Source organism: Leptopilina heterotoma, unplaced genomic scaffold (assembly GCF_015476425.1).
Source record: "Leptopilina heterotoma isolate Lh14 unplaced genomic scaffold, ASM1547642v1 Lhet_60, whole genome shotgun sequence".
Taxonomy (NCBI): Eukaryota; Metazoa; Arthropoda; class Insecta; order Hymenoptera; family Figitidae; genus Leptopilina; species Leptopilina heterotoma.
Genome location: NW_025111138.1, coordinates 6487539 through 6513802, shown reverse-complemented (window position 1 = coordinate 6513802; position 26264 = coordinate 6487539). Strand labels below are relative to the sequence as shown.

The following is a 26264-nucleotide window of genomic DNA, read 5'->3' as shown; positions in this document are numbered from 1 at the left end:
AAAGTAAATTAGCGCCAGACGTAATTTTTTTTCTATTTGGTAGTGAAAGTAAATAAGTGTCAGGGATAAAATTTTTTTGTCAGTAGTAAAAGCAAATTATAGTCAGGCCTATAATTTTTTTATTAGTAGTATAGGTCAGTGCTTGTCAGACATTTTCAGACATTGTCAAACATTGTTAGACTTTTTAAAAGGAAACAATTTTTTTTTAAATTTTCTATTAAGATTTATAATTCTACTAATCAATATAAAAAAATAAATGTCTATTTTCATAATGAAAAATTAATACTAAACAGTTTTTTGAGAGGAGAATTTGATTTATAATATAAGGTTTGATGATCACACGAGGTTTCTGTTTTGCATTTTATGAGCGCAAGCTACATGCTTTATAAAAGGTACTTGAAGACTATAAAAAAAAGTTTTTTCCTTGATAGCTATTTCCATAAAATTTCAATGTCTATATTGTTCAAAAAACACAAAGAAATATTCAAGGCTTGCCTTCATTTTTTTATGAGGTACAGTAAAACTTGTATCTTCCTTTTCCAGCTTCCTACATGGGGAGAAGAATTTCACATTTCTCAAAAAAAAAAAATTTCATCTCATCTCATTTTACAAAATTGGAATATATTTTTTTAATTTTTTTTACTGTTTTTGTACTTTAAAATTTATTGAGAAGACTATTTTTAATAATTATTTTGAATCATTAACCATTATTAGTACTAAAATATCAACCATTGTTAATAATTAAATATTAACTATTTTTAATAATTAAGCATTAGCTTTTGTTAATAATCAAAATATTAAATATAATTTAATTAAACTAATTAAATTAATAAATTTTAAATTTTTTAATTCAAAATCTTTAATTTTAGACTGATTACATTTTTGTTAAATTATTATTAAAAATAAAAACACTATAGAAAAGAATCGAAAAACAATTCACAAAATGAAATTGGAAATTTTATTTCAATAATATATATATGGTAACTATACAAAAATCCTTCGTGTTTTTTTCTTAATTAAAAGAATAAATCTACTAATATTTTTATTTATTTAGCAGTAAGGAATTGTTTTCTGTTTTTTTTTGCGAATAATTTAGTCGTATTACAGATATTTATAGGTACGGCTACAAATTATGATAATGTTACACATGACTCTCGCAATTATTATTATAATTAAAATTTTTATTATTATTATATATAGAGAGTAGTATTTATAATTTTTTTTTTTTTTTTAATAAATTAATGTAATTCGACGCAGAAGACTATTGTTAAAATTAAAAATAATATATCGCTTAGTAAAATATTTTTTTATGAAATCTTGAGACTGGATTACAAAAAAGTGCTCCAATAGAGAATGTTGAGAATGAAAAATGAGAATGGAAAGAAGAATCTTGATACTTTATCGATGTAAATTGCTGTCGCTCGACCTTCACAACATGTGTCGTATTGAACTGTTGGAGGTCGCATTGGACTTCTACTTCTTTCCGAATCCGGCCTCATTGGTGTCTGTAAAATAATGGATGAAAGACATTTATTATTGTTTGATTTTTACTACATCAAATAACGTATTTTTTTGTAATTCATTTTCTATTTCTATTCTAATTCTATATTCTATTTCTATTTTATTTCTATTATATCGTAAACAATAATGATAATTATGAAAATGTTATTCATTACAAACAAAACAATTTTCAATGAAATTATAAAAACAGTATAGAAATTATTTTAGTTTCAGTAGTAAAAGTAAACTTTAGTCAGACTTTCGAAATTTTTATCCAGTTACTCTTAGTAAGAGTAAAAGTGAATTTACAATAGTCAGGGAAAAAGTAAATGTAAGCTACAAGTTGTAAGAGTAAATTTTAATCTTGAAACTAAAAATTTTAATTTCAAAATTTTAACTTTAAATCTTATAATTTTTAAATCAGGAGTAATAAATTATTTTAGTCAGACGTAGTAATTGTCTGCTGTTGGAATTCTATAAGTTGTGTACTCGAATTATAGTCAGGGAGAAAATTTGAAAAATATTGTTTAATCAGTAATAATACTAGTAAAGCAGTGAAAAAAGAAAATGTTTGGTTTCAGTAGTAAAAGTATTTGTAGTCAGAAATTCAAAAATTTATTCAAATTAAACGTCTTCTTTCTTCAATAAATTTTTTTATTTCTTAAAAAAATATTTTCTTCCCCAAAAAATAGAAAATTGGGATTTAGATTATTTCTAAAGAAACTGTTCTCTATTTAAAATTTTACGTTTCTCATAGACAATTTTTTTTTGTATTCAGCATTTTTTTTTTGTCTAATTTCTAATATTCTATTCTAATAATTTTCGTTTTCTTTCTCTAATTCTAATATTCTCTAATGCTAATAATAATAATTTATAATTCAGAATCTATGGTTAGAAATAAATTATTTTGAAAAATGGTCGAAAAATTGAAAGAATTCAAGAGGGGGAATAGAAAATTTTTATGTTATGGAATTTTTAGATATAAAAAAGAAAAACCTTAAATTCATCGATGGCTTCTCTTAAATCTTCATCCGAGTAGCCCTTCATGGCTTTTGTTGCTACAGGTCCCATGTAATTATTTACCACAGCAAATTCCATAAGTGAGAGGAAGACAAAAACGCTGCAGGATGACATCCAAATATCTATTGCTTTTACATAAGAAACTGGAGGCAGTGATTGCTGCGACTGTGTATTTTGTGTTGCTGAAAAAATATACAAAATAAAAATTAATAAATAATAATAGCCAGTAACATTGTTAACAAGAATAATTTTTTTCTATTATTTATATTAATATTAGGACTAATTATTTATTGCTATCATTAATATTAACATTAACATCAATTACTAAATTTTTATTACTTTAAGTATTATTATTTCCTACTATTATTAATATTTTTGTAATTATTTTTTACTTTATGTATTATTATTTAGAACTATTATTGAAATTTATAATTGTTTATTATTATTCATGACTATTAACAATATCATATTAAAGTCATTTATTAGTAATTACTTTATTTTATTATTAATCTGAAAGGGACATTCTGAATTTTTCGATTGATTTTATAAAATTTACTCGTTAATAATTATTGACAATTTTCTTATAATTACAATTAAGCATATAGAATATTATTTATATTTTACACAAAGTTTAAAAAACTATAATAATAATAATAATATTGAAAAAAAAACAAATAATTTTTTTCAACTGAAGTTATAAAAAAAACTACAATAATTTAATTACAGAAGATAAAGTATAAAAAATATTGTGATTAGAAAATTAAATTATCTTTGATTTAAAATTTGTCTGACCTAATATTGATCAATACTACTGAAAACTAACGTTTTTAGTATCAAATAAAATTAATTTCAACTTCCTTAAAAAAAAATTCCAAACAATTTTCCTAAATATATTCCTAAAAATATAAAAATTAATGCGATTTCAAGGTAATATTTAAGTTTAATTTAAGTCTGTCTCACCTAATATTGACCAAAACTACTAAAAACTAACCTTTTGAATATGAAATAAAATTAGTTACAACTTCTTTCAACTTTAGTAAAAATTCAAGAAATATTACAACTGGAAGATAGATAATTAACTTTGCAGTAATGTTTGTCTGACCTAATATTGACCAAAACTACTTAAAATTATAAATCTTATTATAAAAATTTAATTTATTATAAAATCTATGAAACTTTAGATAAAATATAAATAATATTACAAATTGAAGTTTCGCTTATCCTTTTATTTAAGTATGGCTGACCTAATATTGACCAAAACTACTTAAAACTAAACTTTTCACTATAATAAAAAAAATTAATTACATACATTTTTTTAAACTTTATGTAAAATAGAAATACTATTACAAATTTAAATTTTTATTTTTATTTAAATACTGTCTGACCTAATATTGACCTGAACTACTGAAAACTAAACTTTTCGCTATAATAAAAAAAGTTAATTAAATTTTTTTTATATTGTATATAAGTACTTTTATTTAAGTAATGTCTGACCCAATATTGACCAAAACTACTGAAAACTTAACATTATTTTCATCAAATAAAATTAATTAGGTATAATTTTTTAAACTTTGTGTAAAATATAAATAATATTACGTAAACCTTTTATTAGGAAATAAAATTAGCTGGAAATTCTTTGAAATTTAACTAAAGAATAAATATTATTGCATTTGTATGATAAAATTATACTTTGAATTAAAATTTGTCTGAGCTAATATTGACTAAAACTACTTACAATTATTCATTTTATGAAAATTTATTATTAATCAAAATATACTTCAATTGAATTTATAAAACTTTGGGTAAAATATAAACAATATTATGAATTAATTATAAAATTGTACTTTTACTTAAGTACTGTTTGATCTAATATTGACTGAAACTACTGAAAACTAAACTTTTTAAATAAAATTAAGTAAAATTTTTTAACTTTCAGTTAAAATATAAATAATATTTCTATGTAAATGTAATGTTATAATTTTACTTTGATTTTGCCTGATTCAACATTGACCAATACTACTGAAAATTAAGTAAGCGACTTTAATTTTAACTATTGAATAAAAACAACTAATTTCAATAAAAAAAAACTTTTAAAAAAACTCCTTTTCAGATAAAAACTAAATTTTATAAATAAAAAAAAACCGTAGTACAAAAGTAACAAATTTCAGATCATTTATACATTTTTAAATCATTAATATTAATAACAGTAATAATTAATAATTATAAATTATTAATTTTAGTTAATATCGCAATAATCTATATATTCGAAAGAATTCTTCTCAATCCGAACTTATAAGACTATTTTTATTTACTACTATTCAATTTATTTCCTTTAATAAAAATTGAGAATTGGAAATTTAATTTCAAAACACAATTCCCGAGTATAATGTGGATAGGGAATAATTTAAATAAATAGGTATATACTATATTTTGTGTATGTGTGTGTGTGAGTGTGTATAATATAAAATTACCAAGGGTTAGAAGAGATGTGACTCCTAAAGTGACTCGGGCCGGAATAGCTTCCGGTTTAATCCAGAATGCAATCCAGGACATGACGACAATGAGAGCTGAGGGTATGTAAGTATGAAATAAATGATATCCGAGTCTCCGACGAAGAGTGAAAACGATCTGTATGCAAGTGAAATTTCCAGTTGAATATTCTATCGTACAGTCGGTTGTATAGTTGTTGGCAATGTCAAGCTGTGGCAATTCTATTTCCGGATTGACCACCAAAGGATCCGTCATATTCCACATGAAAACCAAATCATGTGTAGTATGTGACACTGAAATCATTTTTTGATTTTATTATTTAATTGCTTCGCAAATTAATTAATTAATTTACACTTTTTTTACTTTTTCTATTTTTTTAAATTTCTAATTTCCATTTTCATTATTTTTCATTTTTATTATTCTTATTCTTTTTGGTAATTATTTACTCTTTTCATTTTTTTTCTGATTAATTTTGATTTTATTTATTTTATTTTGACGTTAATTTTGATTTTAATTTATTTAAAATTTCAATTGGTTTTATTTTTAATTATTTACTCTTTTTTATTTTTTTCTCTTTAATTTTAGTTTTATCTTCTATTTATTTTATTTTAAACTTAATTTTAATTTAAATTTTTTATTTTTTATTTTTAATTTAAATTTAAATTTAATTGGATTTATTTTTAATTATTTACTCTTTTCTATTTTTTTCTCTTTAATTTTACTTTTATTTATTTTATTTTGAACTTAATTTTAATTTAATTTTTAATTGGATTTACTTTTAAATTATTTACTCTTTTCTATTTTTTTCTCTTTAATTTTACTTTTATTTATTTTATTTTGAACTTAATTTTAAATTTTAATCATTCATTTAAGAAAGTATTATACTATTCTTGGAGAATTTATTAATAATCTTTTCGATATTATTTTATTGGAAAATAAAATAAAATAATTGAAAGGAAATGAAAAAAAAAGTAATTTTTTAAAATGTATTTTCAGAAATTTCAAATCATTTTAATAATAAATTAAATTTTCTCTTACTTCGATTAAAAGTGTCGATAAATGTTTTATATTTAATTTATAGATATGCAAAAATTTGTAAATTAAATATATTTATAATTTTATATAGAAATTGACAGGAAATTCCAATAGGGATGAAAATAGAAATAGAAATAGAAATTTTAATCTATAATTTTTTTTAATTATATAAAAATTTTTTTTTTTGGAAAAACAGTAATTTTTTACGAATAATGAAAATAATACATACGACTTTCTATCATCATTGAGCAAATCTGAGTGTCATGTGGATAAGATTCAAATTTCATTGCGCACGAGAGGACTAGAGTTAATCTGAAAATAATAAACTTTATTATTCAAAGAACTAATGATAATTAATTTATTTATTTATTTATTTATAAAAGAATATTTTTACTTTTATATTTAGTAAATAAATATTTATATTTTTATATTTATATTGAGAATATTTATTTGAGAATTATAAATTAATTCATTATTTGTTGCTAATAAATATTTATTTTTAATCGATAATTACTTACGATTAATTAGTCTCAGAGATTAATTTATATAATCTGCTAGTTTTAAATTAATTTTTTTTTAAATTATGAATGGGAAATTATTTTTACTTTTTGAAAACTCACTTGGACATGTAAAGTAAAGTCTTATCGTGATAGAGCCACAGATAGTGGTTCGGTATCGACATTTCGTGGAAGGTGACCTTTTTTGCGTTCTTGAAGAAGCAATCGGGCCTCCAAATATTGTGCAACCAATCCACATCCAATATTCTATACTCCTCTGACATATTCTCCGGTAACCTTAATCTAGAGTCGCGCCAACTTTGGGCCAAAAAAATGTCCGCTACATAAGTCTGCAAAAAAAAAAAACACACAATTATGTAATTTTTACTTTATTTTTTATATAAAATTAGCAATTTTAAAAATAATAGAATTTAAAAATTTTTAATTCAAATTTCTTGTTGAAAACACTAAAAAAAATTCAATTTCTGGAGAAATTACAAATAATTGCAGAAATTCAATTATTTACAAAAGTAATAAAATTCTTCACATAAAATTTAATTATATTCGAAAATTAAAAGAAAATTGTCGTCAAAATTCCAATTATTTTTATGTAAATAACAAAATTTTTCCCCAAAGTTCAATTATTTTCAAAAATGACAATAAAATTCTTGTAATAAAATTTAGAATTTTTTTTATAAATTTCTTCGCATACATTCAATTATTTTCATAAATTTTTAATTATTAAAAATTATTATAAGTTGTTTCATTTCAAAAAGGTTTGAATTTGAAATTTTTGAATGTCTTAATTCCTGTGAAAAAATAATAATAATAATTAAATATTTATTAAAAAAAAAAATTATTGATGTTTTCGAATAATTTTACAATTAAAGAAATTCGTAAAAATGTAACGGAACATTTTTTTTTTTTTGAGTAAAATTTTTTTCTTTATTTTCTAAAAATTCAAAAATTTTCAATTTAATTTTCAATTAAAATTTGTAATTGACAAATAGAATTTATAAACATTTTTTTTTCTTTATTTTGAGAAACGTTGAATTTTATTAAAATAATTGTAATTAAGAAATAGAAATTATATGAATTATTTTCTTATAAAAATTGAACATTTTCTACAAAAATATTAAGAATTTTTTCCCAAAATAAAAGAATGAGTTTGTGAAAAATATTTTTATTGAAGAAAGTAGTTAGTAAATAATGAAATTGAAAAAAATTTACCATGGAGTCAATCTGTTATTAAATTCTTATTAATATTTTAATTAAATAATTCATTCTTGAGGAAGGTAGTGAGAAAATAATGAAATTGAAAAAAATTTACCATGGACTCCTCGTTAATTGAGTCAATGCTGAGGACAGTGACGTGAAAGTAAACCATGGTTGGTTGTCCCAGAAACTTTGGAGCCCTGTGTTTGTCATAATTCTTCGGATTCAGGGGCAGAATATCTCGCAACGACAGGGACACTTCCTTTCGTCCGTACTCTTCAACCTCCATCTCCCTGCAAACGATAAGCAAGGAGAGAGAAAGGACAATTTTCAATATATATATATTTTGCTTCATTTAATGTCTGTTGAGGACGTTTGGTCCAAAAAAAAATTTTTTCACAAAAAATATTTCCCTCTTATTTTATAAATCAAAATTTGGATTAAAGAAATGCAGGCTTCGCACTCATCTACTAAAACTACTAAAATTCACTACTTTTTTTTTATGTTATGCTACTATTTAGGTACTTTTTTTAAATTTCAGACACTAAAAGCTACTATTTCTGTTTTTTTTAGAATTTACACTACCTTTAAATTCAATAATAATAGAAATCAAAAAATTATTCTCAAAAATTATAATCAAATTCTTTAAAACGATTCAATTATTTTCAAAAAATATTCCAAATTCAATTATTTTCAATGTCTAGTATTATTATCAAATTTCGCAAAATAATTCAATTATTTAAAAAAAAATTGAGAGTCGAGTGTATTTATTATATTTACCAAAAATTAATTATTTTAAACAATGTTTAAAAAATTCTTATGAAGAATTCAATTATTTTCAAAAATAATAAAATTTTTTAACAGAAATTCAATTCTTCTTTTTAAACATTTTAATAAAATTTTTCCCCAATAATTCAATTATTTTCATAAATAATAAAATTCTACTCAGGAATTCAATTATTTTTGAAAATTTTAATATAATTCTTAGCAATTATTCAATTATTTTCATAAATAATAAAATTCATCGGAGGATTTCAATTATTTTTAATACAATTTTGCAGGATTTGCTCGAAAAATGTAATTATTCTTTAAAATTTAGTTTCGATTCCTCGAAAAAATTAATTATTTAAAAGAATGTTTTTTTTCAAATTCTTTGGAAGAATTCAATTATTTACAAAAATATTAGAATTTTTCACAGAAATTCAATTATTTTCAAATATTTTAATAAAATTGTTCGAAAGAAATCAATTATTTTAAATTTTACAATTATTTTACAATTTTAATTAAATTGTTTTGAAATAATTCAATTGTTCTTTTAGATTATAATAAAATTCTTCCCAAGAATTCAACTATTCACATAAATAATTCTTCGAAAGAATTCAATTATTATTAAAGATAAATAATAAAATTATTCCCGAAAATTCAAATTATTTTGAAGCATTTTAATAAAAAATCTTTGCAAAATTCAATTATTTTCATAAATAGCAATATTTATCACCAGAATTCAATTATTTTTGAAAGTAATAAAGTTTTTATTGAAAATTGAATTATTTTTAAAAATTCTAATAAAATGGTTCGCAAGAATTCACTTATTTTCATATAAATAATAAAATCCTGTTTAGGAATTCAATTATTTTTAAAAAATTTAATTAAATACCACAGATATTCAATTATTGACAAAAATTTTCATAGAATTCTTTGAAAAATTCAATTATTTTTAAAAACTTTTCGCAATTTGATGATTTTTAATATTAACTATTTTCATAAAATTCCCAAACAGAATTCAATTAGGTATTTAAAAAAAATTTTGTAAAAATCTTCGTAAGAATTTAATTATTGTTTTTATAAATAATAAAAATTTCTCAAGAATTCAATTATTTAAAATAGAATTTTCATAAAATTAGTCAAAGGAAATCAATTATTTAAAAAATTTAATAAAATTCTTCGCAAGAATTGAATTATTTTTATAAATATTGAAATTCTTTGATGAATAATAAAATTCTTTGGAGGAAATCAATTTATTATCAGGATAAGAAAGAAGTAAATATTTTTAATGAAAATTAGGAAAATATCAGGAAAATATAATTTAAAATGGAATTTTTTGTCAGTTTTGCGAAGTAAGAGGAGTTTTTTTGGTCGTCAATTTTAATTTTTCGATATCTACTTTTTTACTACTTTTTTTAGTTTGAAAGATACTTTTTTAAAATTAATTATTGAGTGCGAAGTCTGAAAATGGAAAAGGAATTAAAAATTTGTTTTTGTTGTAAAATATAAATTCTGAAGAATTTCCTTTGTTATGAATTTTATTTTTTTTTTGTAAATTTCAGATAATTTTTTTTTTTTTGCAAATTTTAGTTTTTTTGTTCTAAATTTTTTTTTGGTATAAATTTTAATTTCTTTGTTATAAATTTTAAAGTTTTATTGTTTTAAATTTTAGAGAATTGTTTTTGTTATTGAAAATTTTCTTTTGTTATAAATTTTACAGTTTTTTTTGTTAGAAATTTTAAATTATTTATTATGAATTTTAGAGCTTTTTTGTTGTGAATTTTAGAGAGATTTTTTGTTATAAATTTCAAAGAGCTTTTTATTGTTATAAATTTGAGAGAGTAGCTAGATAATTTTTTTTTCCTATTCTTTTACTTTTTGCAAGTGTGTAAAGTGAATTTTTATTTCGAATCGCTCAGATTAAATGTATTTTATACCAGTTTCAAATATTCTCGATTCCGATGAAGCAGCAATAACAGAGAAGCCATAATAGGTCTTCGTGCTCAGCATACCCTTAAGTTCAACCTAACAACGTCTTTCTTTACCTATTTTCATATTCTACCGTTTTTTTTTTGCACCAATAATTATTATGGGGGTTAATTTTTATTGTTGTAAGGTTGATATTATATTCCAGGGAAATATTATTATCATAAATAATTTTTGTTTTATTTTATTGAGATTAAAATTGGCATATTTTAAAAAGAAGTACGCGTACTATAGAAATTTAATATTATTATCAATTATATTATTGCCTGAAGTAAATATTTATTTATTTTTTATTATATTACTTTTTACTCCTTTTATTAACTGTTATTTTCAATTATATTCTTGATTCTAAAGGTAAAAAAATTAGAAATTTTAGATACAAATTAATTTTTTCAAATTAGTTTTCTATTTTGAATAAATTGTACGCATACTTCTTGTTAATACAAAATTCGACCTCCGTGGAAAACCGGTACGCGTACTTCTTAGAAAAATTTCCGAAACATTTCTATTTAGAAATTATTATATTTTTTTTTTAAATGTGGAAATTTAGAAAAGTTAGTTTTCTTAAAATTATTTAACTGTGAATGTTATTTGAAAATAAATTCTTTTACTATAAAGCTTTTTTGTGTGTATATTTAAAGCGTGCATTAGAAAAAATAGTTCTGGCATGAATAATTTAATTTTGAATACAAAAAATGGAATAATCATTTAACTAAAAAAATTTCAACAGTTGAGCGAAAATTATTGTGAAATTAAGTGAAATTGTAAAAAAAAGTTAAAGATTTGATGAAACGATAGAGTGCAAAATAAAATGTAAAAAAAAATTGTGAAAATGATAAAAACGTTCATGCAAACAAGAAAATAATTTTTTTTCTTCCATTACAAATGTCTTAAAAAAATAATTTAGATAAAAAATATGTCATAAATAATTTAGATAAAAAATAACAAATAATTAAAAAATTTTATTTATTATTTAATTTTTAAATTTTAATAACACGGAAAATAATCACTACCTGGAACGAGTAAAAGTTTCATTGCATTTGAGAAATTTTTAGGTTGTTTCAATTTTACTTTCGCTATTCTAGAGAAACTTATCGTTCTTCCAGTTAAAGATTTTTTTTCTGCGATAAATTTAGTCTAAAACTTTATCTCAAAATTGAAAATTTGTTTAAAAAACGTTTATATTTGGATAAAATTAACAGAATTGTTAAAGAAAAAAAAATTGTCAAAAAAAAAAAATAAATAAATTGTGAAAAAAAATAAAAAAAGAAATTGAATACAAGAATTATGCATGCCAGAATTAAAATTTTACCTTTCTATCTTCGGAAAAAACCGGTACCCGCGTTTTCTCGCCGAAAGTCGAATTGTACGAGACGACAGACTATCGACTTTAACTTGCCAATCTTCTACCTCTGTGGAAAGGACGGCCTCACAAACTTTCTCACTGAAACGCGAACAAAATTTTGACTTTCTTTTTTTGTTGAATTTCCAAAAAAGAAGCATAAATATTATCAACGTCACGTATTTTTTTAACTATTTTAATTTTTTCTTTTATTCAAAAATGAAAATTGGAATAGAACGACAACAAAAAATATTTATGACCGTAAATCATTCTTTTTTTTATTTTTCTATTTTATTTTTTTTTTTTTTGATAAAAAAATGTCTTTTTTCTAGAATTTTTAAGAAAAAATAGATATTTTCAATGTCATGTTTTTTTTCTTAAGAAAAAAAAGGAAAATTTTAAAAAGGACACAAAAAATATTTATCACTGTCAATAAAAGTTTTTTCATTTTCTTATACAGATCTAAAAAAAATCAAAATTTCTAGAATTCCCCAAAAAATTACAAATATTATCAACGTCACTTTTTTTTAATGGAAAAAAAGAAAATTTTGATCAAAAGACAAAATATGTTTATTACCAAAAATTATTTTTCTTTTATTTTCTTGTTGCTTTCGTAAAAAAATTTCTAGAAATCCAAAAAAAAAAAAATACAAACATTATCAACGTCGCGATTTTTTTTTCATAGAGAAAAAAGAAAATTCCAGTAAAAAGAAAGAAAAAAAAATATTTAATTACGCGCGTAAATAATTTTTTTTCTCTTTGTTTCTTTTGATTAAAAAAAAATCTAAAAGAAAATAATCAATTGACGTGAAAATTAAAAAATTAAAAAATAAAACGTTAAAATTGAGAAATACAGTTTTTTTGTTTCTTAAATTTGAATACTACATTAAAAATTTAAAACAGAAATATTTGATGGCACTTGAGAGAAATCTCTCAACTATTAGAGGTAAATTTGTCAGATTGTTATCATAAAATGAAGTTTAATGAAAATTTAGTTGAAAATGAAGTAGAAACTGGTATGCCGTCTAACAGCCCTTGAGGTTCGTTTATCTAACTTTGTGTACTTACGGAAAGTGCAAGGCAGCCATGTCAAACAGGGTGTACAGATAACAGCATAGGATAATCAGAGAGTGTTTCCTCATACCTGTAAAATGAATAATTCTTATTCTGTTAAATTTGAATTTTCTCTCAACTTATACGAAATATTCACAATTTTGAAACAATCTTCTTTTTCACTTCTGAAAACCGTTTAATTTTATTTTTAAAAAAGCAAGTAGTTAAGTAACACCTTTCCATTATATTTTTTCTATTTTTTTTTATTTCAATTTAGTGTCAATTGAACAATTAATTAATTTTTTATTTTTTAATTTTATTGAAGAATATTTCAATGCAATGGTAATAATTTATTTATTTTAAGTTATTTACTTAGTGATAATGAAACGAGTATTTAATTTTTTTATTCTTCAACTTTATTAAATAATATTTCAGTTGAATAGTAATAATTTATTTATTTAATATAATAATAATTACAATAGCAATAATAAATAAATTATAAGAAAACAAAAAAAATAAAAAATATTAAATTAGCATTCGAGTAATTAATTATTATATTGAATAATAACAAATTTACCGTTATTAAATTAATATTAACAAATTAACTGAAACTAAAGAGATAACAACAAATTAACTATCCAGCAATAAATGAACAATAAAAATTAACTGAAGATAATTAAATAGTAACAAAATAGCTATCTAACAATAAATAAACAATTAAAAATCAACTGAAACTAATTAAATAATAATAAAATAGCAATCTAGTAATAAATAAATTAATAAACAATGAAAAATCAACTGAAACAATTGAATAACAACAAATTAACTAAAACTGAATAAACAATAATAAATTAATTAAACAATTATTATATTTGGGATATTTTAAGTCTAATTTTTACAAACAATTATTATTATTATAACTAAAAAAATAAACTACAACAAAGTGTATTTTTTTTGAAAATTTAGTAGGTATAAAAGTAAACAAGAAATTTATTATAAATAAAGAAATAAATATCTGCAAGTTTTTGTTGTCTAATTTTAAAGTAAATAAAGAAATAAATCATTAAATTTATTTGTTCTAGAAATTTTCATACAAATTGTCTAGATGCTTGAAAAAATAAATAAAAAATAAATAAATATGTATGTAATGAATTAAGCGTATAAATAAATTAATAAGAATAAAATTAACAAACAAAATAACCCATTTTTTTTACCTTCTGTTTATTATTAAAAATTTTAATACTTATTTTTGTTGTTGTTAATTTTCGTTTAATTTTTCACTTTACGATAAAAATAGAAATATTAAGTTTCGTTAGAATTTGAAAATATCAAGTTTTACAAACTTTAATTAAAGTAATTATTTTTAATTAAAATAATTATTTTTAATTGAATTAAAATAATAAGACAATAATTAAAAATTGAGAATAATGAGTGGATTTTATACCGATCAGCTGCACATTCTACTGCAAAGATCTTCTTCCCTCTAGTTTTCTTGATAACAGATTTGTCTTCTTCAGTCGAATTCCAGAGACAAGTATTTTTGCCTCAGGTGAAAAAAAATTGTTATCGAGATGAGGGAACGACTGGATCGTTCACCAATACGACGGCACTATTTAAATATAAAAAAATAATTGTAGATTTTCAACAACAAAAAAATAATTATAATAAAAAATGTTTTTTAATAATTTAAAGAATATTTTTTTAATAAATTGTTCATCAATCCGACGACACTCTTTAAAAACGATAAATTGAAAAATGAATATTGAAAAAGAAATTCGAATAAATCTATTTTTTTGCAAATAAATAAATAAATAAATAAATAGAAATTTATACCAAAAAATAAAAACATAAATGAATAATATTAATTGCAAATTATTTTATTTTGAAACTATTTTGCAAATAAAAATTAATCTTTGAATAAAATATTTAAATAAAATCTAAAAGTAATCAATTTCCATTAACAAATAATTATTTAGCAAAGTTATAAATAATCAAAAAATAATTTCAAAAACAAAAAATTCTCAACAAATATGTCAATAAAAATAAAAGCAATTAAAATTCTAATTTGATTTTGCTATAAAATAAAAAAGCAAAAAGAAAAAAAAAGTTGAATTGTTTCTAAAACAAATAATTGAATTATCAATAAATGGAGAGATATATAAAATAAAATAGAATTAAGTTAAAATAAATCGAATTAAACGAAAAAAGAAACTGATGAACAAATATCACAGTTGACAGTATAACCGCGGTGTAAGAAAGATTAGATGAAAAAAGAAAAAAAACAAAAAAGAAAAAACTATTTTACAGAGGAATTTTTTTCTCCCAAAAGGCAATAAGTCACAAATGATTTAAAAGCATTTCGAAAGTATAAAAAAAGACAATAAAAAAAAAAGAAAAAAAAAAGGTTGAATTACGTTCATCTGGTCATCGTGAGGAATTTCTTTAGTCCACGTTCCTTGCTCCGAATCCTCCGACCATCCGGCGTTCAACTCTGACTTTGGCGCCAGTTTGACGCCACCCCCCTTTTTACCCCCCGCAATGAAGGTATTTTTTTACATGAAAAAAAATTTCTTTTTGACACTAAAATAAATCACTTGATATTTGGGGATTTTTTTTTTAAGACTTTCTTTTTTTTCACTGGGTTATTTTTTTGATGTTGATAAAAATTATAGAAATGAAAATATTTGAAATGACACTGCGTGAAATTGAGCGACCGAACAATGCGGAGTTCACTTTTCTACAACAGACCATCCTCGGTCGGTGTCTCTAAGCCAATTTGACTATCGACTAACTGATTAAGCCCTATATATTTTCTTTCTTTTTTTTTTTCTACGTGAGAGTTACATTTTTACACACGGATATATTGCATTGGCTTTGTTGCGTCTGCGTACAAGTTCATTTTTCATTTACAAGGGGTGTTTATAAATTCAATCGTATAAATGCTCTTTGCAATGAAATTTGATTTTTGATCGTGGAAAATGGAATTTTTTTTGGAAATTTTAATATTTGCTTCTTTATAGAAAAAGTAATTTTTGGTATTTTTCGTAAATAAAAGTGTTTTTTTTTTTTTAGAAAGAACGTGCGAAAAGAAAAATTTTTTTCGAATATTTAAATAAAAAAATAAATTAGTATTTAGATTTGAAAATTTTCTACCTGGCAAATCAAAACATTTTTTTGTTAATTTTTACCGATTTTCAATAGTCATTTAAATGGTTCAATTCAAAATTATTGTCAATTTACGGAAATTAAAATTATTCATCAGTTTAGACAATTTTTCGAAAAATTGAAAAATTTTTTTCCTTGTTAAATTTTTACCGGAGAAAACAAAAAATTTTTTTAGGGCAATTGAATCAAAAGTTGCCAGTGAAGAAAAAGTTTGAAAACAACTTTAAATTGTTAATTTACGGAAAAAAAAATTATTCATTGGAACAAGAAAGATATTCGACAATAAAAATTACTAAAGGAAATTTTTTTTTAAATTACTTAAAAAAGTATTCTTTAAAAAATATTGAAAGCAATATTTTGTCGAATTTATAATTTACGAAAGTAAAAATTATTCATTTGAACAAAAATTATATTCGACAAAATATATTTTAAAAAAGAAATATTTTAATTAAAAATTATTTAAAGAATATTTGAAAGAAATATTTGTAAAAAAAAAAATTGTAAAACAAATATTTGTAAAAAAAATATAAGAAATATTTTTAAAAAATTATCGGAATCATTTTAAAGAAATATTGAATAAAAACATTTTTTTTTGTAAAATAAAATATCAAAAAAATATTAACAATTTTAGGAAATATTGACAAAAGAAGAAAGAAAGAAAAGAAAGAAAAAAAGAAATATCAAAATTTTATTGGGAAAATATATTATAAAGGCCATTTTCCAAGAAAGTCTGGAAACAATTTTTTTTATCAGCCACCATGTCAGGAATATTTTTGAAAAAAAACCTATTGAAAGAATTAAAAAAAATATTCATAGAAATATTTTCTAAGAAAATATTGGTAGATGTATTTTTAAAGAAAATATTAAAAGAAATAATTTTTAGGAAAATATTGAAAAAAATATTTTTTAAATTCTATTGAAATTGTTATAGTTAACGAAAGCAAAAATTATTTATTGAAACAAAATATATATTCGAAAAAAATACTAAAAGAAATATTTTTTAAGAAAATATTGAAAGAAATATTTTTTAAATTCTATTAAAATTGTTAATTAACGAAAGTAAAAATTATTCATTAAAACAAAATATATATTCAACAAAATATATTTCAAAAAATACTAAAGGAAATATTTTTTACAAAATATCGATAGAAATATTTGCAAAAAAAGAAAAAATAGTAAAACAAATATTTTGCAGAAAAAATAGTAAAATAAATATCTGTTAAAAAATTGAGAAATAGTTTTGAATTAAAAATTGATAAAAATATTGATAAAAATATTGAAAGAAATATTTTCAGTCAAACTTTTTACACATTTTTTATAAAAATTAGACTAAAATTGCATGTAATAGTCATTAATTTGTTTTTCAGCGTGTTATCGATTTATTGTCACGAAAAATGGAGAAAAAAACTTGAAACAGAGAGTTTTTAAATAGATATAAGTGGAAATTAAACTTTTCTTCTTTCTTTTTTTTCTAAAAAGTTGTTTTGAATTCGTTAAGGCGTTATTGTGTTAAAGTAATACAATTAACACAGAGAGAAAAGGCAGTCAACTTTGTGCCACCCAGTGGACGTAAAGTCATTTCTTCAACTAACAAGATTTCTTTGCAGAGGCGTAAATACTAATAAAAAAAGGATAACGATTTTTAAATCTACAGAAAAAAATAACACTCGTTTTTTACACTGAATAATAACACATAAGATTTTATCGACAATTACAGAAAATAAAATGGAAAAAAATGTTTTAATTAGTAATAAAAATAACAATAAAAAATGTGTAAAAAATAATAACAATAAGGAATTATTTTTATTGTTCTTATTTTTTAGTAGAAAAAATATAAATAAAGTATGACAATAAGGAATTATTTTTATTGTCATTAGTTTTTAGTATAAAAAAATAAAAAATGTATGGAAAGTAAAATAAAAAAAAATTCAAAAAAGTGAAACAAAAAAATGGAGAAAATTTTAGTTTAATAAATAAGTGATAATACGATATATGGTCCTTTTTCAGCTATTAAGATGTATCTAAAATTCTAAATAAATAAATAAATTTAATAAATAGTAAACAAACAAATAAATAATTATAATAATTAATAAATAATCATGATATGATCGGTAATAATAATATAAGCATTGAAAATATATTTTCAATAATAATAAAAACAACAACATAAATTCTATTTGAGATGATAGAAACATTAACTTGGAACAACGTTTTTTCCTCTTTGCAGCATATTTTTTTCAAATGAAGTTATATAAAAAGATTTGGAATATATTCCCTCGGATAATACTTATATTATTATTGTACGATAAAGAAGTTATGTTCTTTGACGAGTGACTTTTTAAATCCTTCGCTTATGCAGCCTAGGAGTAAGTGGGATTATACTGGTGGGACAAAAGGGTCGCGTCAAATACGATTGTCAGAGGTCAACTGACTCATGCTATATAGATGAACTGAAACCAAGAAAAATAATTAGCTGATAGAGAAATAAAAAAAGAATATCTCGTCAATTCATTCTCAAAATTCTGTGTTTTTTTTTCTTTTTGAGAAGAGACAGTAACAGCAGTAGAAGTAAAATTCTTTTTTCTTTAGTCAGACCCAAGGAAAATTTAAATTTTTCACTAAGTGGAAAAATTTTACTGAAAAAATAAGCAATTATTTGAATAATTATACAATTAGTAGTATAAGTCAATTATGGTCAGGCGAATTTTTAATTTTTATCTTTAGTATCAGTAGTAAAAGTCAGGCGGAAAATTCATGACTTTAGTTCATATTTTTCATTATCAGTAGTATGAGTCAATTCTGGTCAGACATTGCGTTGAGTGTTTTTTAGTTTTCTCAGTGCCAGTAGTAAAAGTCATTTACTGTCAGACATTACCCGAAGGGTTGATAAAAATTTTCTTTATCAGTAGTACAAGTCAATATTGGTCAGACCTTGTGTTTACTATTTTTTTTTAAATTTTAGTGCTAGTGGTAAAAGTCATTTACTGTCAGACACAAAATTAATTTCATTAAACTCTTGATAACATTTATTATCAGTAGTATAAGTAAATTTTAGTCAGACGTTGTTTTTGCTGTTTTTTAAAGTTTTTTTGGAACCAGTAGTAGAAGTGATTTACTGTCAGACATCAAATTTTATGAAACGGTCAATAAAATTCATTTTCAGTAGTATAAGTCAATTTAAGTCAAACTTTTTTTAATTGGCTAATTTTAGTAGTGAGTAGTAAAATACAGGTAGTGTCAGACAATGCTTATTATTAGTAAAAATGATTGAATCATTAAGAAGAATTTTATTACTCTTAAAAATAATTTAATTTCTGCAATAATTTGTAACTTCTCTAAAATTAAATTTTTTCCTAGTGTTTTTAACTAAAATTCTTCAATAAATTCATTATTTTTAATAATTTTTAAAAAAGTTCTTTGAGAATTTTCAAATTTATTCCTTTACAATTCAATTTTATAAAATTTCAATTATTCCAAAATTCTGCAATTAAATATATATTGAAAAATAAAAAATTGAAATAATTTCAATAAAAAATCCAATTCAACTTTTAAAAAGAATTAATTCTACAGAATTGTTTGTCAAAAATATGAAAAATTAAGAATTTCAATGATTTTAATTAGAAACTTTTTCAAAATTTAATTATTTCTAAAAATCCACGTTATAATGTTTTTAATATTTAATTATAATCTAAAATTTTAAGTGAAATTCATTTTTAAAACCATTTTTATTAGTAAATTCTACGAGAATTCAATTATTTAAATAAAAAAATAAATAATTTATTAATTTCATGTTTCTTGAAATTAAATTCTCATAAAAAATGTTATCAACAAATTTTTTAAATCATTAAATTCTTTAGGCGAATTTTAATAAAATTTTTAAGAATAATTACATTTTTCGAGGAATTTGATTAAAATTGCATTACAAATAATTGAAATTCTGCAATGCGTTTTATTATTTATGAAAATAATTGAATTCCTAAAAGAATTTTATTATTTATGAAAATAATTGAATTTCTAAGAAGAAATTTATTACTTTTAAAAGTAATTGAATTATTGCGAAGAAATTTATAAAAAAATTTGTAAATAATTGAATTCCTGTACAAATTTTTATTATTTATGAAAATAATTGAATGTTTGCGCAGAATTTTATTCAAATTTTTTTTAATAATGGAATTCTTTTGGAAAATTTTATTGAAATAGTAGATATTGAAAATCATTGAATTTTAGAAAACTTTTGTAAATAATTGAAATTTTGACAAGAATTTGATTAAAATTTTGTAGAATAATTGAATATAAGAGAATAATTTTATTATTACATAATGAGAATTAAAATTGAAAATTGAAATTTAGCCTGGAGAAGCTGAATTCGTTGATTTTTTACAAATCGTTATTGACTTTGGTGTTTTATTTAAAGTAAAATTTTATTCTTAGTTAAAAATAACACCAAAATAGATTATTTTAATCCTTTCTGGTGTTAATTTAATCCTAGAGGGATGAAACTGTTGCAGATTATTTTTAATCCATTCTGGCGTTATTTTAACACCTTACGTTTTACTGTGTTGTCATTTTCTATCCCATTTACATAAATAAATAAGGAAATAAATATTAGTACTTTAGTAGTAAAAATACTTTACAGTCAGACAATTCGATTACTATAAGTAGTCAAAGACAATTTTAGTCAGACATGAAATACTTATAATTTTTAAATGAAAATAAATTGAAGATCAAAAAATAAATATTAGTTGTAGAAATACTTGAAACTTAACTAACTTAAAAATTTCTTTCCTTCTCCGATAGAAGAAAATATAAAAAAAAAAATTATTCACCTCAATGGAAAAAAAGGAACAAGAAAAAAAATTTATCCACGAATAAATTCTTTTAATCTAGAAAAATATTTTAATTGGCACAAGTTCCTCTTTTTTTCTTCAATTTCTTTTTACAATTTTCTTTTGAGAAATTTTAAGAGACTTTTCTTCGCAGAGACCAAAAAAATAAAAAAGAAAAGGAAAATATATAAGAGGAAAAGAAATAAGTGAAGAAGGATGAATGGAGATTAAAGAGCGGAAAAAAATAGGTATTAGTAGTTACAGGAAGACAATCTGCAAGACCCTTTAAAATTCAGTGGGATTACTTTAGCGATTTGAAATCGAAATCGCATTGGGTCATCCAAGCGTGAAGCGATGTCAAATAACGTTGGAGTCGTTCCAGTTGGAGATTGTCCAACTTCTACGGCTCATTACCAGTTTTCTGCAAAATTAAAAAAAAAAAAAGGAAAAGGAAAAAAATACGTACTTTTCAAGCACACATAAGCTTTGACCCTCTTTTATATCCTTAAACTCATGGTTTTTCTAAAAGAAGTCCATAATAAGTTGCTCTATTGACGTTCTATATAAAGTTAACAACTCAAACAAGACTTATTTCATTAGTCCTCGTCTCAAGAAAATTTTCACTTCTTTTCCCTATTTTTTTTTACATCTTTCTGTTTTCTTTTTATTATAAAACAAATTTATCGTTATTTTTTTATTCATAATTTTTCTATTCACTGACTAAAGTTTGGAAAATTTTTTTCTTTTTCTTTTTTTTTAGTTGATAGAGAAAGATAAATAATAATTTATAAAAAAGTAGTCATTGTCTTTTAAGGAATAATAAATGTACTCATCTTTTTTTTGTTTAATTAAATTAATGATAACAATTGATAATTAATTAACTTTTTCTATTTTTTGACAAAATTTTGAAAAATTGATCATTTTATATTTTTGTAATTTTTTATTATATTAAAAATGAATGTAAATTTAAATTTATTAACCAACTATTACTTAACTAAATTTTTTTTTACTGTAAACTAATAAAATTTTCATTTGTTAATTTGTTTCAAGAAATTCTTTTAGATTTAGATAAAAAAATAAAAAATAATTAACTAATAAATATAAATGTTAATATAAATAATTAATAAATTTTCAAGAAATTAAAATTTTCAATTTTGATTAAAAATTTTAATTTCTTATTTATTATAATTTTTTTTTAATAAACTCTTCGAGAATTAAGATATAGAAAATAATAAAAAGCATATTTTTGAGATTTATGGGTTTCTCGAACCCGATGTCAATTTATTTATCAACGCTCAATTGTTCATATAATATAACTTATAACAATATTTCTCTTTTTCTCTCTCGCTCACATACTCGCATACAATTTTATCATTCCTTAATTTTTATTATTGTACACAAACACGCGCAGTGGAAATATCGCCGGCGGAATTTAATCATTCTTTTTATTTTTTTTTTTAATTTTCTTCTAATTACGTGTGCCCTTTGACATTTTTTTATTTACTTGCTTAAAAAAATCGAACAACTTTTTTTTTTCTTTTGTTAATTCTTTTTCGTTCATTTTTCTAAGGCGGGTAATTTACGCATTCTTATAAAATCGCCTGAGACGAGTTATGGGTATAATACACATGAATTCTGCAAATGATTTTTCATTAAATGGAAGATTTATCATATATTCTCCATTCCTATATAATTATATATATAAAAAAAAATTGAATAACAACTAAAAATTTATCGTAACATTTATACAATTTATAAATTTATAACATCATTTACAAAATTATAATTTAAAAAATGAAAAACAAAAAATTAAGAAAAAATTGAAGAATTATTTTAAACGCAATAATTTTACCATTTTTTTTTTGTAAATTATTTCTTTTAGATTATAGAGAAAGAGTATAGTACGAAAATAGAATTATGAAAAAGCGTAGAGTGTGAAATGTAAATTATAGAGAAATTTTTTTTTTTATTTTGCAGATTTGATTATGAAAAATTTGAGGATTTATGTGTTAGTCGGGTTCTTTTTTTTATTATAATTTATAAGGAAGAATCAAGCATTCTTAGCAGCGTGCTACTTAAATTTACATTAGGTTTAATATAATTTAAACGTATTCACTTCTTTTTTTCGCGTGGCTGGGGTCAGAGAGTGCTTTTTAATTATCAAGTAATAAAATATATAATATATCGTTATATTTATATATTTATATTTATACGTTATGTGTCAAGCGAGTGTGTAATATACATGTATAAATGCTAGTGAAAAGGGACGAGAGTTTTTTTTTTTCTTTGGAGAGGTTGAGCTTTCACTTTACATTACTGACCAAGTATCGTCAGAAAACAAAATTATTTTCTTTTTAATTTTTTAATTTTGCAAAAATTTATTCGATTTCGTATTTTTAGTGTTTTTGGGGGTCAGTGAATTTTTGAAAATTCAATGACCTTTAATTCGTTATTGATAATTAGTATTTAATAATAAATAATTAGTAATTTTATTCATAGAAATTAACATTATTAATAATCAGCAATTAAAAAACTGGAAAATTATAATAATTGATAATTTTTTTCAAAATAATTGGTATTTTTTAATAATTAGTAATTTTGTTCAAAATAATTAGAATTTATTAAAAAAAATTAATTATTACTTTATTATAGTAACAATTAATACTATAGATAGTATTTCACATAAATTAGTAATAATTAATAATAATTAGTATTTATGTAATTAGTAAAAATTAATAATAATTTTTATTTACACATTAAATCATTCTTCATACAATAATTAGTAGTAATGTTTAATGATATTTTATTTAATTTCATTAATAATTAATAATAATAATTTCTGGAAATTATTAATTTAAATTTCTTGAAATTCATTAATCAGAATTTGAAATGATTTTCAAATTCTCTTTTTCTATAAATTAATATTCGACAAAATTTAAACTCATCAAAATTAGAATTTAATTAAATTTTCATTTATCGAATTTTGCAGTGAACCGACGATATTTAATTTGTATTTTATAAAATTTTCATTTAATATAATTTATCTTTAGCAAAAATTCCTTATTTTACCAAATTTTCTTTAGTTCTCTTTTTTTTCATTCACTAGCAAATGAAACTGTTTCCAAGAAATAGAAATTTGAAAATATGTATTTTTAATAAAATATTTTTGAAAAAATATTGTTAAAAAATATTTTTAGAAAATGTTTTTAGAAATAGTTTCAGAAAATATTGATAAAAAATAGTTTTAAGAAATATTTTTAGGGAATAATTTCTGAAAATATTAGGTATTACATTTTTATTTATTACATTTTAAAAAATTTCATTTTCAGAAATAATTATTAAAAAAATATTTACAGAAAGAATGGTTAACGAATAGTTTAAAAAAGTATTGATTAATAATTATTTCTAAAAATATTGCCAAAAAATTATATTTCTCAGAAAGAACTGTTGCAAAAATTATATTTCCAGATAGTATTCTTGAAAATAATTTCAGAAATAATTATTAGAAAATATTTACAAAAAGTGTTATTAAAGATATTTTCGAAAAGTATTATTAAAAAATAATTTCTGCAAACAATTTTGTTAAAACATTATTTTCAAAAAGTATTAGAAAAATAATTTCTGATAATATTGTTGAAAAATTTATATTTACACAAAATATTATTTAAAAAATATTAAAAAAAAAAATTGTTGAAAAATATGTTCAGAAAAAGTTGTCGAAAAATATTTTAATAAAGTATTTATAATAATTATTTCTAAAAATATTGTCAAAAAATTATATTGTCAGAAAATATTGTTTAAAAAATATTTCCAGAAAGTATTATTAAAAACCAATTTCTTAAGATATTATTAAAAAAAAATTATATTATTATATTTTCAGAAAATATTACTAAACAAATATTTTTAGAAAATATTATTCAAAAAATATTGTCAGAAAATATTGTTGAAAAATATTTTCAGAAAACATTGTTAAAATAATATTTTCAGAAAACATTGTTAAACAAATATTGTTAAATAATATTGTTAAAAAATATTGTTATAAAATATTGTTAAAAAATCTCATCTACAGGAAAAATATTGCCAAAAAAAAAAGAAAATATTTGCAAAAAAGTATTTCTAAGATGCAGTTCTCCTTTTTCTTAAATCAAAGTCAAAAGTCAAGGCAATATATTTTTCCCCGCGATATATATTATAAAGTTTGATATTTTTCTTCACTTTATTTTCTATATATATTGAGGTTTCTTATTTTTCGAACAATATAATGGTGAAGCTGTTTCGTGGCTCGTGCTGTTATTTTTTTTTTTCTTCTTTTTTTATGAGAACGAAGTGTCGTGTATTTTTCTCTATAATGGACTTAGGGACGAAAAGCCAATTTCGCGATTATCACGCATGATAGCACGCACGAAGCTTCATTCATTGGAGCTTGTGAGCTTTTCTCACAGATTGCGACACAAGCTTTGGAACATCAATTTATATATACCAACGGCTGGCGCAATAGAATCACGTTGGTTGGAAAGCTTTTTCTCAACTCTCGAGTATTAATAAAAAGGAAAATTTTTTTTTCTGTACTTTAAAAAAAAAAAATTTCCGAGACACTCAGTCGGTAATGCAAATGTATATTTTGTATGGTATACAATTTTTTTCTCAAGACTAGGACTTGGATATCATATAAGCAATTTTTTTTTCTCATTTACATACAATTTTACTAAAAAAAAAAAAAAAGATTTCTCATCATCGAAATCATTCATTTCTGACCCCTGTCACTTTTTGGTACTTTTTTTTGCAATTTTTTTTTATTTCCCCCTTCTTACATTTTATCAAACTTTTGACTCGCAATTTTTTTTTGTTTCTTGTTTTTTATTGACAAAAATTAAAAAATTTTCACACATTTCGCAAGCTTTCGAAATCGCAATTCTTCGAAATAATAATTTATGGAATAATGGAAATTGTTAAAAAAAAATATTAAATACTCTTATGAATTTAACAAGATTGGAAAAAATTTACATTTTTCTACTGTGGAAGAAAATTGAGCGGAATTTTAATATTTAATTTCCGAATAAAATTTTTTTGGACTAATTACATTTAATTAGGCGTAATTTTTTATTGCAAAAAAATAATCATTGAGGTGGGATTTTTCACATGATGCTTTTTAAATTTGCAAATTTAAATATTTGACTCAAAACAATTTTTTATTGTCACTTTTTTTTCATTAAAAATTCGTTTTCTTTTTGGGTAAAATTAAATTTTAATATAAAAAGTATTTTTTTCAATTAAAATAACGTAGAATAGAGAATTGTGATAATTAGATATTAAGAGAATGATATGTTTAAATAATTAAATTAATTGTTTGTTTAATTGCTTAAATTATTA

The 26264-nt window shown here is 21.2% G+C and overlaps 1 protein-coding gene across 2 annotated transcripts; it reads right to left on the bottom strand.

The window, feature by feature from the left end:
* Positions 1 to 990: 990 nt before the first annotated feature.
* LOC122509315 (glycine receptor subunit alpha-4-like) lies at positions 991 to 15801 on the bottom strand. Of its 2 annotated transcripts, XM_043623273.1 has the most exons (10): positions 15318 to 15801; positions 14348 to 14512; positions 12919 to 12994; positions 11821 to 11952; positions 7873 to 8050; positions 6666 to 6892; positions 6275 to 6357; positions 4992 to 5303; positions 2497 to 2702; positions 991 to 1505 (listed from the first exon to the last, which is right to left on the bottom strand). In XM_043623273.1, exons 3-10 carry the CDS (start codon positions 12990 to 12992, stop codon positions 1329 to 1331), a joined length of 1389 nt encoding a protein of 462 aa, XP_043479208.1. In that variant the 5' UTR covers positions 12993 to 12994; positions 14348 to 14512; positions 15318 to 15801; the 3' UTR covers positions 991 to 1328. The 2 variants fall into 2 exon arrangements, with proteins under 2 accessions (XP_043479208.1, XP_043479209.1); XM_043623274.1 differs by lacking the exon at positions 11821 to 11952.
* Between the last annotated feature and the right edge of the window lie 10463 nt (positions 15802 to 26264).

Excerpts from the sequence above, each read along its gene's own strand:
- LOC122509315 (XM_043623273.1), bottom strand. The coding sequence starts at position 12,992 with ATGAGGAAACACTCTCTGATTATCCTATGCTGTTATCTGTACACCCTG. Across the intron at positions 2,703-4,991 it reads CACATCTCTTCTAACCCTTG|CAACACAAAATACACAGTCG; the intron begins GTAATTTTATAT and ends ATATTTTTTCAG. Across the intron at positions 1,506-2,496 it reads AAGCCATCGATGAATTTAAG|ACACCAATGAGGCCGGATTC; the intron begins GTTTTTCTTTTT and ends ATTATTTTACAG.